This window comes from Aegilops tauschii, chromosome 2 (assembly GCF_002575655.3).
Source record: "Aegilops tauschii subsp. strangulata cultivar AL8/78 chromosome 2, Aet v6.0, whole genome shotgun sequence".
Taxonomy (NCBI): domain Eukaryota; kingdom Viridiplantae; phylum Streptophyta; class Magnoliopsida; order Poales; family Poaceae; genus Aegilops; species Aegilops tauschii.
In genome coordinates, this window is record NC_053036.3 from 643,810,358 (window position 1) to 643,827,103 (window position 16,746).

At 44.1% G+C, this 16,746-nt stretch overlaps 1 protein-coding gene and 1 pseudogene across 1 annotated transcript; both read left to right on the top strand.

The window, feature by feature from the left end:
* The first annotated feature begins 7,129 nt into the window (after positions 1-7,129).
* Positions 7,130-9,936, top strand: LOC109782992 (uncharacterized). The gene is made up of 3 exons (XM_020341620.4): positions 7,130-8,253; positions 8,739-8,986; positions 9,108-9,936. Exons 1-3 carry the CDS (start codon positions 7,290-7,292, stop codon positions 9,789-9,791), a joined length of 1,896 nt encoding a protein of 631 aa, XP_020197209.3. The 5' UTR covers positions 7,130-7,289; the 3' UTR covers positions 9,792-9,936.
* A 295-nt stretch (positions 9,937-10,231) lies between these two features.
* LOC109782991 (PH, RCC1 and FYVE domains-containing protein 1-like) lies at positions 10,232-16,517 on the top strand (annotated as a pseudogene).
* The last annotated feature ends 229 nt before the right edge of the window (positions 16,518-16,746 follow it).

A 16,746-nucleotide genomic window follows, 5' to 3' on the forward strand; every position in this document is an offset into this window, starting at 1 on the left:
AGCATGAAGGAGTTTAGGATGTGTTTCAAGACTTATGCAGTGAAACATGAGTTTGATGCCAAGACTGTTTGGAATGATAGAATTTTCCACATGCTGAGCAGAGGGAGTGCTTCGGTCATTTGTGGATGAATTTGATCAAAAAATTTAGAGGAGAAGAATTTGGGCGCATGTGGCCAGCAGCAAGATCTTACACTAGACAGACACACAAATATCATCTTGATAAGATAATGGCAGCATGTGATGAGTTTGGTCCATGGCTGAACACCTACCATTCTTTGTTATGGTACAGGTCAGCATTCAACACTGCCATCAAGTGTGACCACATCAACAACAATTTGGCAGAGAGTTTCAACAACAAGGTGAAGGAGTTAAAAGATTTGCCTCTGCATGACATGGTTGACCAAATCAGGATCATGCTCATGCGGTTGTGGGACTTGAGAAGAAGGGTAGGTGATTGTCTGCAAGGTGATAAGCTTCCAGCAGTGGTACAACAGGTGGTCAATAGGAGCAGATGTCTTTCACATTTGTTTGTTGAAAAATCTTCACCTTGGGGTGCTGAAGTTAGAGATAACAAAACTGGAAGGAGACATGTTGTTAACACTGAATTGCATGATTGCACTTGCCTCGAGTGGCAACACACTGGTAAACCATGTGAGCATGCCATTCTCTTCTTAGCATCCCAACCGAAGATAAACATGCACCCATATTTGCATGAATATTATTCGGTAGCAAGATTCAAAGCTGCATATGCTACTCCAATTCCAGCACTTACAGATCAGTCTCAGTGGCCTGAAGTGGACATTGAATTTTCCATGTGTCCTCCCTTGACGAAAAGAAAGGCTGGCAGGCCTAAACAGAGTAGATTCAAGGCATGGTTTGAGAAAGGTGGGAGTAGTAAGAAGGGAAAGAAAGATGGAAAGCCAAAAAGGGCCCAAAAGGTAACAAAAACAGATGCAAGTTGTGCCAGGAACTTGGGCACAGAGTGGGATCTGTCAAATGCCGTTACACTCCTGATAAGCCAAAGTATGTTCTTGTGTATTTGTTTGTGTTTTGATTTGGTGCTTTTTTCCAATTACTATATCTATAACATTTTCCCAATGGCCAGGAGGAAGCGAGCAAGTCAGCCCCTTGTTGTTGAACAGTGTTGGCCAACAAAAAAAGCAAGAGTCAATGGCGGTAGAAAGAAGAGAAGTGTGCCTGAGCCTGAGCAGACTGAAGAAAATCTTGCTGCAGTCAACATTCAGACTGAAGAAACTGCTCTCGAGGTTGAAACTGAACCTGAGCGTGTCGAGGTTCAGACTGAAGAAACCCATGTTGAGGTACACACTGAAGAAACTGAAACTGCTGTCAACATTGAGACTGAAGACACTGATCACGAGGGTGTTGGCGAGGTGTTGAAAAGACCAGTGAAGAAAACCAAGATGATCAATGAACTTGTGCGTGTAGTAGAACCAAAAACAAGAAGTGCTAAGGCGAAGAAGGGCGCGCGACGTGGTAGGAAGAGGTAGAACAGAGAACAGTTTGAAAATTTGGGGCATGTAATAATATTTGTAACTTGGTGTGTACTGGTAGTCACTATGTATCCCCGTATTTCTATTCGAACTTGTTTGTTGGTACCTTGTCTAAACCAGCCAAATAAAATTCAAATTTAAATTCAAATTTGGGCTCAAATTTGAATTAGGGATGGGGTATTGATGTTTTAATGCTATCTAAAGTATCTCAACTGAAATATGTTTGCTTGCTGATCATTCCGAGCCCTTTTGGTAAGTTGAACTCATAGTCATGAAAAGTGTGTCTCAAATGACCTCCAAAGGTAGGATAAACGGCCTCATATTTAAGCAAGTTTTTTTGGCACCTTGTCTAAACCAGCCAAATAATTTTTCTACACATCTATTCTACCTATATAGTGTAAATCTAAAGTCTCACTATTTATTGAATTAATTTTCTATTTATTTTTTTTGAAAAAACAAGGTTTAATAGAAAATTATATATAAAACAAGTTTAAAACATGAAAAATGAGAAAAGTAAGTTAAGATCTTTCTTAGTCAATCCAAAATGAAGTTTTGGTGAGGTTTTCACACTTTTCATTTTCAAAACCCCACCTAATCTCGGGTGCCTACTACTCTCTCCCTTGAACTCCATACTACATTGTTCGAGGAATGACAATTTTGTGAAGGATTTTTCGTAAAAATGTATGTAAACCATATTTATATTTTTTTTCTCGTTACTACACGACATAATAAGACTATGTGCGCAAGTTTTATATTTTTTTGATTTTTTTTGAATTAGTTATGCTCAACCCTAATCAGTCAAAACCCCTCTCAAAACCCCTCAAAACCCCGCACACTACCGGGTCGTCGATCGTTGTGCGTGGACGGTTGAGATCAGGCGCTAGGGTTAGCTACAGTGTGCATCGATCCGCATGAGACGCGCTGATTGGTTGAATCAGTGGGGTTTGGATCAGCCTCTCTCGTTGGGGCATCAGGACCGTTCATTTGAATCCAACGGCAGAGTTGACGCGGTGCATGGACCAAGCCTACGCAGTGCCCTTTCCATCGTTGCATGCATGCCCGTGCCTACCCACAGCATGCATGCCCACCCGCAGAACTGCGCCCGTGCGTTGCATGCATGCCCTCGACGTAGCCCTGCTCCGCCACCCCTATCGACGCAGTAACCTGTCGCATGCCTACCATTAGAACTGATGCATCGTCGCATGAAAGCATGCACCCGGCCACAATGCAGCAGCCCGATGAAGACAACCAAAAATCCAACGCTGCATTGCGTGCTGTACATGGCGTGCTCCTCTTTGAGGACGCAATACTGGCATGGGGTATCGATGTGGGTATCGATGCAGTTCAAACGGCGTGCTGCCCGTTACAAGATGGGCAAATGAAGGCGTCCATTATTGTCACGTCTCCCATCGACCAAACGTTGCCCTCTAGCCAGGCCCTAGCAAGATGTGCAAATTAATGGGCTACGGCATGAATGCACGGGCGGCACACGCAGAGAACCCGGGGCAGGCGTGTCCCCTTGACCCATGACGGCACAGACGCCTGCGTGAGCCCGTCCCCCTTGACCCGCGACCAGTGGCATAGAAGGATCGCAACCCGTTTCCCACGCTCGTGTACACACTTTCATGGGGCGCCACCAAACGCCGCCCGCCCATTAATTCTACGGGGTGAAACCACGTCGCACTTGGGCTATTTAAGCCGGGCACTATCGTCTTCCTCTCCCTCCTCATCCACACCCCATCCTCTGCCTCCTCTGCCCTCCTTCTTCCTTCTTCTCCATCAAACCCGATCGAGCCCTCGAGCCACCCCGCCACCATGCAGTACAACGGCCCCACCTACCGCTTCCCCCCAACCGTGCCGGAAAGGCTCTACCCGGCCGGAGTGTATGTAGAGAGAACCCTTAGGGTTTGGGCGATCTCGAGGTGGAGGGGCGCAAGGGAGTTAACGGAGTTCTTCCTTGCGGTCGGCTTCCGCCACCTCCCCCGCGGCTCTCCTCGGATGTACCATCTTGAGGAGGTCAACCACAACGGCGTTGTGGTTGGGCTCCTCGCCACATTCACTAACCCTTTCGATGCTTTCCATCTCCTCGGGCGAGTGTATTGGGTTGGTTGTGAGTTCATAGCTTTCACAACCTACAATATCTTCACCGACTTCAACGGCATCTTCCCCAACAACGGCGTTATGCACACGCTCCCGTACCCCATCAACAACGGGGAGGAGTGAAGGGCGGCGCCCGGAGGAGCGAGGTGGCCCCGGAGGAGGAGGAGAAGAAGAACCCGAAGAACCCGCGTTTGGTGCCCCCCTATCTATCTAGCTTGCTATAGATCTGTCGTATTAGTTTTTTAAGTTGTAATCGTTATGCTACTATTATTAAGTTTTATTAGTACTTTAAGTTGTAAGGCTATCATGGAGTTGTAAGGCTATCGTGGAACTATGGGTTGCAATCGTTATGCTTCTATATAATCGTTATGCTACTATATATATTGTGTGTTTCGTGCTATTATTTGTGGATTGCTATGGGTTGTTTTTGCTTATTATTCGTGTATTGCTATGGGTTGCTACGGGCCCGGGTTTCTACACCACAATCACCACACACACCATCTTCAAAATATTGGCCAAACCATGGACATGCAACTAGGAGCCCCATGCAAACCCACTATGGGCATGGGTGCAACTAGGAAATGCAAACTAATTTACTTCGGGCACTTCATGCAAGCATCAACTCATTTAGTTCATGGAACCGTAGACATGCATAAAAACAATTAACATTTAGTTTTAGTGCATCAAAAATTGATCCATCACAAAATTTAGTGCAAGAAAAAGGCAAAATAAAAACAAGTAACATTTTATTGGGCCCCATTTTATTTGCCGAATTTAGAGGTGGGCTGGTGCCCCTACGCGGGTGGGTTGGTCACGGCCCAACATTTATTCGGCAACCCAATTTTGTTTTTTACTAGAAACTGAATTTGGGTGTGTACTGTGTTAACTGAAGAACAAAAACAGCGGAAACAGAGCATGCATGAACACTGAATAATTTGTGTTCCAAATTGCTGCTTCAATTCAGATACATAACTTGGCATGGCTCACAGATCACATCCTCTACCCTGACAGGCCTAAATGCCCATTCTAATGACGGATGAACAACAAATAAAACAAAAACAGAGCAATGAAACAACAATAGAACCCCCCTGCCATGATATTTGCTTGCTTCTGCAAATCGATCATCTGCATTAGATGTTTCTTGATCTTCTTCAGTTCCTCGGTCAGTTCGGGCTCCGCATGCAGTTCAGCATTGCGCGCATACATCGCCATCGGCACGACTCTGCCCGCCCCTCCGCCTGAGCTCCCCGTATTCTCCACAGCAATCGGCGGCACCCCGCCCAAATTGAGCTCCCAGGTTGCGGCCACGCTCGAATCAACGTAGCCCTCAAACTGAATCCTATCAACATATTCATCAATCCACTCGAAATGGTAACATTTCTTCAAGATCTGAAAAGAACAACATGAACCCTAAATCCCAAATTCGAGGAGAAAAAACAAAATATGGAGAAATCAGAGCAAAAGACAGCGAAAGAACGGGCTAAGAACTGAGATCTAACCTTGCTATCCCTTCCTGTCATTGGTTTGCTCAAGCATTTCACAAATTCCTGCCCAAGATTGCCATTGTCATCCCTCTTAGTGACCAACCGTTTAAGAGGGTCTGGGCGTGGGCAGTCAGGGCACCTTGTGAGCAGCACTAGTCCATATTATCGCCATTTTGAGTGCGTGGCGGAGGAGGTAGACATTTGCGCTAGGTCGCCGGAGAAGAGAAAGATTGGGGAAAGGGGATGAATGGGCGGCGGCGGGCGGACGGGCACGGGCGCTCGTCCCTTCTAGCTGCGAGGAGGTGGGTCCCGCGAATAGACAAGTGGTGGGTCCCGCGCTTACGTGGATAAGTGGTGAGTCCAGCCCCCAACAGCTAACAAGGGCATCAGTTGAGTTTAACAGCCATGTCGTGCGTGGGCTATTTACCTGCTCAAAATTGTCGCACCACAGCCATTCGCTCGAACAACGTCGCACTCTTGCCAATTCACCTCAAATGTGTCCCACAGGAGTTATTGGCCCTAGTTTTATTTATTGTTCATTCCCTTCTGTTGCCGGGTCTTTTGTGTAGTGGCGTACTGTCGTTGGTAACCTTGCATAGTTATTTGCGTTTCAAGTGACAATTCAAATGCTAATCGCACATATTACATTTGAGTTCTCAAGGCTCACAAGAAAAATGGACAAGTTTCTGCGGGTGCTTATTTACTATTTTGTTCTATTCTTCTCCACACTATTGAAAACCAGCATACCCCAGACATGTAAAGAAAGGAAGTTACACGGTATGATACATTATATATCATCGTGAGGACTAGGCAGTAGCCTAGTGGCAAGGGTGCAGTGGCACTTTCTTGCAGACCGGGGTTTGACTCCCGTCACGAGCGATTTTCTGCGATCTCATTCGGGTGGGCTCTTTCTATAAAAAAAATGTCCTGGGTGCTAATGCCCATGGATCTCATTTTTTTTGTTAGCTGATATTTTTCCTGATTCTACTGATTACTTGTGGTTAGTTGTACTTACAGGGTATTCTACTTGTGGCGTCCGGGAGCAGCCTGGAGATGGCCAGGCGGGCGCACGAACTGCATGCAATGGAGCGCGACGCTTCAGTGGCCGGGCGGGCACACGGATTGTATGCGATGGAGCGTGACGCTTCAGTGACGAGGGCAGTGTTGTGGTCTCCGGAGCAGCGTCGCACCGGCGGTGAAGGCCTCGCTGTGTGAGAATGCCAGAAAGAGGGAGATGGCATCGAGGACAAGAGTTGGGAAGCGATAGCTTTATAACTGCTAACCAAACAACTTACCATTTTTTTCTTCGATTACGTTTACACTAACGCCATATCTTGATTACGTTTACGCTTCCGTTGCTTCACCCGAACCAAACACCTCCGTAAGTGTTATGAGCATTTTCTATAAATCTCACAAATATTTTTCAGTATGTTATGGATGATTTATAAAATTGTGCGAAGAAAACTTTAAATTACATATACTTTTCTTAAAGTGTCATAAACATATTTTTAAAATCTCAATTTTTTAAAACATGCATTTTTTAATGGTTACAAATACCTTTTTATATATCATGGACACTTTATCTAAATTGCGTGAACACATTTTTACATGGCACGAAACTTTTATAAATATCATGAATAATTTTGTAAATGTGTGAACATGATTTTTGAATTGTACTCCCTCCATCCAATAATGTAAGATGTTTTTTGGTACTACAATTTTTCTATTGATAATTTTTCTTTAAGTCATGGATTTTTTACTAAAATGCATGAAGTTTTTTTAAGTTGCCTGAAGAATTTTTTCAAATACACATTGGCCTTTTTTTTACAATTATGATTTTTAACACATTTCTAAAAAAATAGCGAAAAGGAGATCTGAAAGAAATAACGAAAAGGAGGAAAATATGTGAGACAAAACGCCCCAACAATGTAGCTGGGCTGTCCGATCACGAACGTGACACAACAACGTAGCTGGGCTGTGAGGCGAGCGCGTCTTATGCAATATAAGCCTGGCCTGCTGTGCCCTGTCCAAGCCAACACAAGCGGAAGCAATCACACCTCAAAAAAAAAAAAAGCGGAAGCAATCAACCGGCCGTTCCGTAGATAGAAACCCTAAGCCTAAGGCGGGGGAGAGGCGGCGGCGGCGGCGGCGATCTCAACAGCCAACATCCCCATCCCCATCCCCAAGATCTGCGATGGCGGATGGCGGCGGCGGCGGCGGAGAGTATAGCAATCTCAACAACCCTATCACCTCCCCCACAAGAACTGCGGCGGCGGATGGCGGCGGGGAAGACATCGAGGAGGGGAGGCCTTGGCTGGTGAGCCCTCCGCCGTTCAAAATCCGCCGCAAGCTGAGTGATCCAGGTGCGTTTGCGGCGGCGGCGAATGGCGGCGGGGAAGGCGTCGTGGAGGCGAGGCCTCCGCCGGTCAAAATCAGAACCGCGGTGGCCGATGGCGGCGGGGAAGACGTCATGGAGGCGAGGCCTCCGCTGGTCAAAATCCACAAGCTGGGTGCTCCAGGTACGAGTTCAATTCGGCCTGAGGATCAGATTGAGGTCATGCCTGCCAGCGACTACGAGATGAATTCGATGCGTCCGGAGCACTTGGGGAATGACGACATGGACTTCATTAATCTGATGCATCCGGTGATCCCATGCGGTGAGGTTCAGAAGGACGAGATGGGCTTAGGCAAACACTCCATCATCTCTGAGCAGCAGATTGAGAACAAGACGACACTGGGGGAGGGGGAGGTCGAGATGGACCTAGGCAAATCAAACTCCATCATCTCTGAGCAGGAGATCAAGGAGCTCTGCAAGCAGATGAACAGTATGGTCGTTTTTATGAATTTCAGGATCGTACCATCAGCCCCACTGTGCAGCAGCAGCAGCAGCAGCAAGGAGATGAAAGATGAGGACAAGGCGCAGCCCGTGATTGACGGCATCTTAAAAGAGTTAGCTGATCTGCAGGGCAGCATGTCCAAGCTCAAATCGCAACTGAAACCTTTCTGGCACACCTACCCGTATGAGGAGGATTATGTGGCGCCGGAGGAGGAGAAGGATCCCAAGGAGAAGGCAAGGAAGCAGATGGAGGATGATCAGGAGGTCTATGATTCCTACCTTCAAGGCCTTGGATCTAAAGTTGGACACTTTGGATACGCAAGTAAGATACTTTTTTGGCCAACACCAGTTCATTACTGTTAATTGCTTTGTATGATTCCTATAAATGCAGATTCCTTCCTTGTAGCAAGTACCCATTCATGGTTTATTAGGATCGATCGCATGTTAACTACTTTTCTTGTTAATTGCTTCGTATGATTCCTATCAATGCAGCTGATTCCTTGTAGCAAGTACTCCCTCCGTCCGAAAATACTTGTCATCAAAATGGATAAAAAGAGATGTATCTAGAACTAAAATACATCTAGATACATCCCCTTTTATTCATTTTGATGACAAGTATTTCCGGACGGAGGGAGTACCCATTCATGGTTTATTAGGATCGATCGCATGTTAACTATTTTTCTTGTTAATTGCTTTGTATGATTCCTATCAATGCAGCTCATTCCTTCCTTGTAGCAAGTACTAATTCATGGTTTATTAGGATCGATCGCATGTTGACTATTTTTCTTAACAAAATTGTGCGTGCAGCCCTAGTGAGCCCCATGCACTTTACACACTACACGCCCAGACAGATCCCATCCGATTATACTACTCGTGGGATCACCTTGCAGATCTTCTCCTTCAAGATTGCCAAGATCAGTTTGGACCTGGAATGGCCACTCCTGCAATGGCCACTCAAAGTGTATGGCGTCATCGCCGCACGAGACAGTGTGGACCGCAAGCGCAACGTTCTCTTCCACCGGCTAAGGGACAACTTCCAAGAGATCACCGAAAAAGTAAGCGCCTGCCGTATTCTGTTAACTTTCCTTTTATCTCCTCTTTGTTGCATGCATGTGTCTTAATTTGTTGATCCATCGGTTTGTTGTAATTCAGTGTGTGTAATGATGGTGCTTGCAGGACTCCTTTTTGTGCTTGACTGGACCATCTCGTGCAATCTCAGCCGAATCCCCTCTTGAGTTTGAAGTTGAACTAAAACTCAAGGGCGGCGAAGCAAAGTCTGAAGACAGCGTGTTGATCAATAGAAAAGGCCATTACAATGGTTATGATACCCATAATGGTTTCTATACTGTCACTTTTGACAACTGTCTTTGCACAACCGAGTTAAGCCTGCAGAAACTGTATAGTGGAGCAGTCCAAGCCACTTTCTTGCGTGTCGGCATTGTTAAAGGCAGTCAAAGCCCTTTCAGTTATGGAGGCAGAGTTGCTTGCTCCTCACCACCTCAGAAAGATGGTAGTGAAGGCCCTGCCACTCCCACCCAAGTTGTATTGCTTGATTCTCGTTATTGTGCTGGCGGGAAGATGCCAATAGGCGAAGAAGATGGTTACCTTGATCTGTCAAGGCATGTTGTTTCTGTTGAATTACGAACAGTGAGTGAAGATTCTGAAGAATTGGAAGAAACCCTGAAAGTTGTCATAGAAGCCTACTCTCCTGTTGGTCCTGTGCAAGCTTCTGTCATGGTCAGGCCTCAGTACTGCGGCATAAGTAAACATAAATGTGACCTCGACGGCTCTAAGGTGAAGATAACCATTGCTTGGTCACCTATTATTAGCAGTGCTTTCACCAAAAAGGCTATTCTGTGAGAGGGATATGTTCGATGGTGCTCAAGTATTTGCTCAGCTATGTAAGATGTGAACTTATTGCTGTATCGATCTGCTATGTAATGTGTTTGACTGTGTGTATCGACTCTGTTTTATAAGCCAAGTCTAGATGGTGTATTTCTACTTACATTGCTGCTATAACTTGCAAGTCATGCTGTAGGAAGTATTTCTGGTCTGACCGTTAAGAAGCCACATTATGCATAGTGTCTGAATTTTTTTTAACACATGCATGTTACTCTCTCTAGAGTAATAGATGCTTTCATTCTATTACAACTAGAATCAAATGGATGTGGTCTGGTGGGAACTTGCTGCAGCGAAATGCTTAGTTTTCTTTTTGTCTTGCTTAAAACCTCTGCCTAGTCGGCAGAAATATGGTAGTGCGTTCTATTTTCACTGGTGAAATGGCATCAGTTGTACACAGTATGCAGGCATGTCAACTTGCTCCTGAACTACTGATCAGTCTTGTTTAACTTGTGATAAACTTGGTGCTCAGCTATGCTGCAGAACATTATAAGAGAAGATTCTATGAAGTATGGTATGATACCCTTTGCCCAGTTATATCTATCTACTTATTATGTTTTTCCAGTAGGTGGTTGTTTGTTTGTTCAAGTACCAAGCTTTGTGTGTCTATCGACTACAAATTGCCGAGCTATAAGCTATGTTGTTTTAACTATTCTTTTCATTTAAGTTGCATTAGTTAGTTGCTGTTTAGTTTTATATTGTTTCCTTTGTTCCTTTTATGTTGTAGAAGCTTACATGGAATATATGTCATTCAATTATCCATTGTCTTTTACGGCATCAGCTGAATCAGAGGAAGAAGCCTTGCCCTCTTATTTTATTTCCTACACCGTTTCTATTATCAGTTTAGCTTACTATGTTTTTCACGCTTGGTTTTCTTGATCGATTCATGAAAATCTGAATGTGAGATCTCAAACAATCTTTCCAGAAGAAAGACTAATGGCATGGTTTGATGCTGCTTGATTGTGAGATCCTGTCGAGAAGATCAAAAGAACCCACACAGGAAACTACCTGTCATAGCTACCTACCTTTCATGAGGTCAGTTGAGATTTTTTCCAGAAGATTGATAGCAAAGTCAAACCATCAACAACCATGAAAATTATTTTGTTCCATTACATCTCATTCATGTGATATTTTCTTGCTTTTCCTTGCCAGGTTCTTCAGAAAGCAGAAAAGTGCCGGTGCGGAGGAAAGAAGACAGAGTGGTTACCACAAATTGTGTATGTGAGTTCTCATTCTCTACTTTTAGTTTTTAATACTTGGAATTCATTGGTGGACTCTTACAGATGAAGTTTAGCTTTTAGGAATCCGTGAGAGAAACTAAGTCAATTTCAGTAATCTTGATGTATCTTTACTGCTTAACAGAAGCTGCTGTTTGCAGATCAAATGGAGAATAATTAGACATGGAACAAATCCTGTTGGGTCTCTTCAATCCCTTGCATGACGGCCAGCTCATGTTACCTCAAGGTGAGACTGGGAATAGCAATCATAGATTCATAGGATTGTCCATTAACCAGGAACAGAAGAATGAGCTCCTGCACGCTACCTAATTGATGAAATTCAGCTACATTTCCCCCATATCTTCTGTTCCTATGTTTAGTTCTTATGTTTTGGTCCTCTATCTTATGTTTTCTCTTGCTGTAGCCTCGGTTTTCATTACTATTTTTATTCTCATACTAAGGCAAGATAAGGTCTTTAGTGAATGTGTTAAGCCATCTTCAGATGCTCATAACCAGTATCCATTTTAGCACAACTACAATCTTTAGAATGCAGCAGAGCCTTAGCATTGGTTTCTGTCGGAGGGAATTGAAAAATAATTTGTTTATTTTCATGTCCGGTAGATCGTGTTTGGTGTCTGCGATGTGCACCATGCATTGTTTTGGGACGGAGGGAGTATTATTTTGCAATTTGCTTTATGTATGGAATAGCAGCTGGTGCATTTGTGGAAATTGACCGTGATTGGCAGTGGGCGTCCTCTTAAGGAGTTGGCACTTTTTAGCGTTCAACTTCTGAGCTTGAGGCAATTGATGGGCAGGTTCCGAATGGCCTCCTAGGACCTGATAATTGCCTCCTAGAAACTTATCATGCACTATGTTTTCCCCTTCTATACTCTGCTTCCTATATTGAATTCATAATGTGAATGCTTCTCTCCTATGTTCTCCTATGTCTGAAGCGAAGATTCTGAGGACTTGGAAGATTATCAGACACATTGCATCTTGGCTGACGATCTAGCTAGCAGCTGTTGTTGGGACCGATTACGATAGTGATTCATTGTTTGCTTTCTGTTTATATCTTTGATTGTCCCTTACATGCTGCACACAATTGGTTCTGTACTATTTGTCGAAAATAAGGTCATAAGAGAACGACATGTCCAGACATACGGGATGCTCTGAAGCAACCTAGGAGGCTTGGGAACAACTTCTGCACTAATCCTCTTGGGTTTAGGTTGCCAGATGTTGGCTGATTTGTCTAGTTGTCGTTCTTATTTGGTTACAATTCCGGCAAGTTGGGTTGTTATGAAGTGTTCCATCTTAATGTTGGACAATTGATGCAAGTCTTGTATTAACATGGATGAACTGTCCGAGTTTTTCGTTGTATGTCAACAAAAGACATGGAGCACAATTTTTTTTTTTGTTATTCCGGAGTAACAAAATTTTCTTTTGTGCTGTGCTGCAGAAGACGTACTCTTGTGTAGTTCAGTTCGAATAATTGCGATCTCTATTATCCAGTATGACCTTATAACAGTTTGGAATGATCTGTTTTGATTTCATATGGTAGCGAATTACAGCTGATTTGAATTGTTACTGCTACAAGCCTCTGGATAGTAGTGTGGAAATTTATGCTCTGAATACCCTTGGTCATCCGGAAAATGAGCAAACAAAATTTAGCAGTACCGCCGAGCAGAGGACGGTGCTGCCTTAACGTAGTTTTCAATCGAGTTTGAGTTTTCGAATTCTAATGGATGAATTTGTACAACAAGAACTAAAAAAACGTGAATTCTATGCACAGTATTAATGGTTCCTTCTATATGCTTCACAGGATGGATCAACTCTTATTTGGGTCTCAAGCAACTAAGAGAAATGTTTAAAACTAGCTTCTGTGTTCCAGAGTTCTGTCCGGACAAAGAACTGTAAGGCATTCTGAACAATATGGTCATACTTCACTTTTGAAGTCTTTTTGCTGTCTCAACATCTGTTGTTCTGTTCAGCTGGTTTTCCAATGTTTTCCGCTCGCTGAGAAGGACCGTTTATCCTTCTCTCTCATATATAAAGACGGCAAGCAGTCACTCGAGCTGGTATTACAATGAAAACAAATCTGACCTACTCTTTCTCTTCCATTTCTGAATAAAAATATCATGTAGTTAGTTTTGATGTTGTTTCCTAGATTTGCAAGGATAAGGTTGAACCACAGGTGTGGTTTACATGCCTCAGTGCATTGGTATCTCCAGGCAAAGCACAAATCCCAACCCCAACACACCGACGAAATGCGCAGTGGTGCCCTTTCTTTAGATGTAAATTCTCTGCTTCAACATAGCTTACTTTTATGCACGTTTGTTCCCCATTACCAAGCACTGTATATATCTCTTACCATTGCTCGAGTGATAATTTCATATGATCATATCATTTGAGGTGCTGTTATGTTTTCGTGCAAAGTTATCAGTATTTTTTTAGAGGAAAATTATCAGTATTCTTTACATGAGGTGTAGTTCTATGATTGACTATTGGTCCACTATCAACCTTTCATGCTCTAGTATATTTATATGTTGACTATTGTTTCACTATTTCCCGCACACGGTTCATATACTAATATGCAGTTTGACATGGGAGAATTAGCATAACGTCTAAAAGACCTCTTAACAGCAGTAGCACAGTTCCGATGATTCTGCCCAATGTTGCTTGTTTGTTCTATTGCCACTTTTCATTTGTTGTTCTTTTGGCTGCCAGTAGCATAATTGTACTTGTGCTAGTCCATTACCTAAATTGCTCTCTTGTGATATGCAAAACTGTGAATTCGTTCTTTATCTGCTTTTCAAGTGCATTTGTCCAGCTGCTAGTCCTGTAGAAAATAGATGAACCACACCTTTACAACATGATGTGCTATTCTGAACTTTCTACTATGTTCTGTTTCAGTGTGGCAGGGAAAGTAGCCTAAGCAGTGTCTCTACATTTACCACGGATTCCCTTGAGAACAAGTTGAGCTCTGCAAATTCTAAGGACCATTCTTCTCGAGGATATGCATATTCAGAAAGGACAGACGTGTCAGTTATGCAAGTAAAAAGTGTTTATTCATCAGACATTCGGGTCAGTGTCTCCAGTGCTCTCTGCACATCCAGCCATGGTTCTGGTGGTGAGGATTCTGAATCATTTGGGGAGAAGTCATGTGTGACACCACTTCAATATCAGCGTCTGATGGAAACACACTCTCCCCTGGTGCAACTACCGATATTCTTGTGCCAAAGCCCCTAGAGTCAAATGTAATGCTTGATGTCAATTACGTGGCTTGTGGTGTGACGCATGCTGCACTTATCACAAGACAGATAGAGGTATTTACATGTGGAGAGAATGCAGTGGGCGGCTTGGTCATGGGGCTGCTACAAGCATTTTTGAACTACGTCTACTCGAGTCATTGTCAACCGGCAATGTTGAAATAATGGCTTCTGGTGAATTCCATACTTGTGCTGTTACAGCAACAGGTGATCTTTACACCTGGGGAGATGGTACCCACAATGCAGGACTCCTTGGTCATGGTAGTACCGTGAGTCACTGGATTCCCAAAAGAGTTTCAGGTCCTCTGTAAGGCCTTCAGGTGTCGACTGTCTCTTGCGGAACATGCCATACAGCTTTGATAACTAGTTCTGGACTGTTGTACACATTTGGCGACAGTGCATCTGGACTCTGGAGCCCTAGTTCATGGGAATCAAGAAACTATCTCGTATCCAAAGGAAGTGGAGTCTTTGAAGCATTTGAGGATGATTTCTGTTTCATGCGGGGTGTGGCATAGTGCTGCTGTTGTGGATGTTATTATGATGCTGATGCAGTCAAATGCTTCATCTGAAAATCTAGTTACATGGGGAGATGGAGACAAATATTGGCTTGGGCATGGTGGCAGGTCCTTGAAACTCAAACCAACTCGTGTGTCTTCTTTACTGATATACTACAACATACACAAATCTGCATTTGGCCATACTCTTACGATTGGGTTGACAACTTCAGGGCACAAATCTGCATGTGGCCATACTCTTACGATTGGGTTGACAACTTCAGGGCACAAATCTGCATGTGGCCATACTCTTACGATTGGGTTGACAACTTCAGGGCACAAATCTGCATGTGGCCATACTCTTACGATTGGGTTTGACAACTTCAGGGCACAAATCTGCATGTGGCCATACTCTTACGATTGGGTTTGACAACTTCAGGGAGCTCTGTGTATGGACAGCTTGGCAACCCCAATAATGATGGAAGGTATGCACACCTAGTAAAAGATAAGGTCTGACTGCGGTGGTGTTGAGGAGGTTGCTTGTGGAAGCTTGATCATGTTGCAGTTTTGACAAATGCTGGTGAAGTTTACACATGGGGCAAGGGTGCAAATGTAAGATTGGGTCATGGCGATACTGCAGACCGTAAATGGGTGTCTGGGATGGAGCAGTCCCAGTGCGAGGGACTGCTCCATCCTGGAGACCCATTTGTGCTTCTTGCGAGTGAACTTTTGAAGCAAGAGGTTCAAAAACTGAAAGAAGAGGTAACTGTTACTACAGTGGTAAACACGGCACCCAAAAGTTCACTCGCAAGAGGCACAGCCTCTTTCCAGGATGCTAATGAACTTTTGAAGCAAGAGGTTCAGAAACTGAAAGAAGAGGTATGCTTGGTCCTATATATTTACTTTTGAAATAGCTGAAAAGAAATGGGGAAAGGTGTTCTTATGCTTGTCCATGGATCAGGTCGATAGTTTGAGACTTTTGTCTCTTCTTTTTCCTTGCACCATTCCACATTAGTGACCTGTTAAAACCGTACAATACAATAATCATCAGGTAAAAGAAATGTCTGAGAGGCTTCCTCCAGGAGACCCTAACCTGAAGCCACCACGAGTCGGGTTTCTCCTGAATTGGGGAGAGAAGGCGAGAAGAGATATGAGTCAGTATCCATTCATTCATTATTTTCAGACACTGACTTGTGTCGTGTCTGCTTGGTCTAACGGTCTCCCTCCCCAAGCACTAGATAACAGCGGTTCCACACGAGAACATGTTTGAGAACTTAAACAAGAGCAGAGATCTCCCGGCTGCGCAGCAGAGGACGAACGGTGGGATGACCGGCGGGAAACAGGAAGGTTGCAGATAAACCGGCAAGGCTGGAACACGAGGGGCTCCAGTTCACTTAGTAACCTTGAATGGATGAGCCAAAGCTCCTCCAACTTGGTGTTCTGAACCGAATGTAATGTGAGCCAGCCCTGCAAGCGCGCATTGTCGTGGAATTGGTTGCAGAGTAAGAATCGCACGGATAAGTGTATGTAGTAATATCGGAGTGGGTGTGATCTGCTACGCTCGGAATATAGGAATACGTGTTGCATCCAAGATAAGAATATAGGAATCAAACGAAGTGCATCATGAGGGTTGGGGATTTAGCCAACACGCTCTACTATCAATTTATTATAGATTCACCTATGCCCCAAGAAAGAGGTGGAATTCATCAATAGATTTTTGGTAATGATAACTCCCGAACGTTCGGGAGTTAAGTATGGCAACCCGAAATGTAAAAATGACGAAGTTGCCATCCCCTATCAACTAAAGTTGCCATGTAAAAATGTTCGGCCGAAATGCTTAAAATCCGAACATTCGGGAGTTATTGGATTCCTAGATTTAAGAGCATCTTCAGCCGTTGGCCCCCCAGGAGGCGCTAAAAATCGCCCCCTGGGGGCACAC

Bases quoted from the DNA above. Each gene is read 5' to 3' on its own strand.
- LOC109782992 (XM_020341620.4), top strand. From the start codon at position 7,290: ATGGCGGATGGCGGCGGCGGCGGCGGAGAGTATAGCAATCTCAACAAC. The intron at 8,254-8,738 runs GTAAGATACTTT...TTGTGCGTGCAG, and splicing joins TGGACACTTTGGATACGCAA to CCCTAGTGAGCCCCATGCAC. The intron at 8,987-9,107 runs GTAAGCGCCTGC...TGGTGCTTGCAG, and splicing joins TCCAAGAGATCACCGAAAAA to GACTCCTTTTTGTGCTTGAC.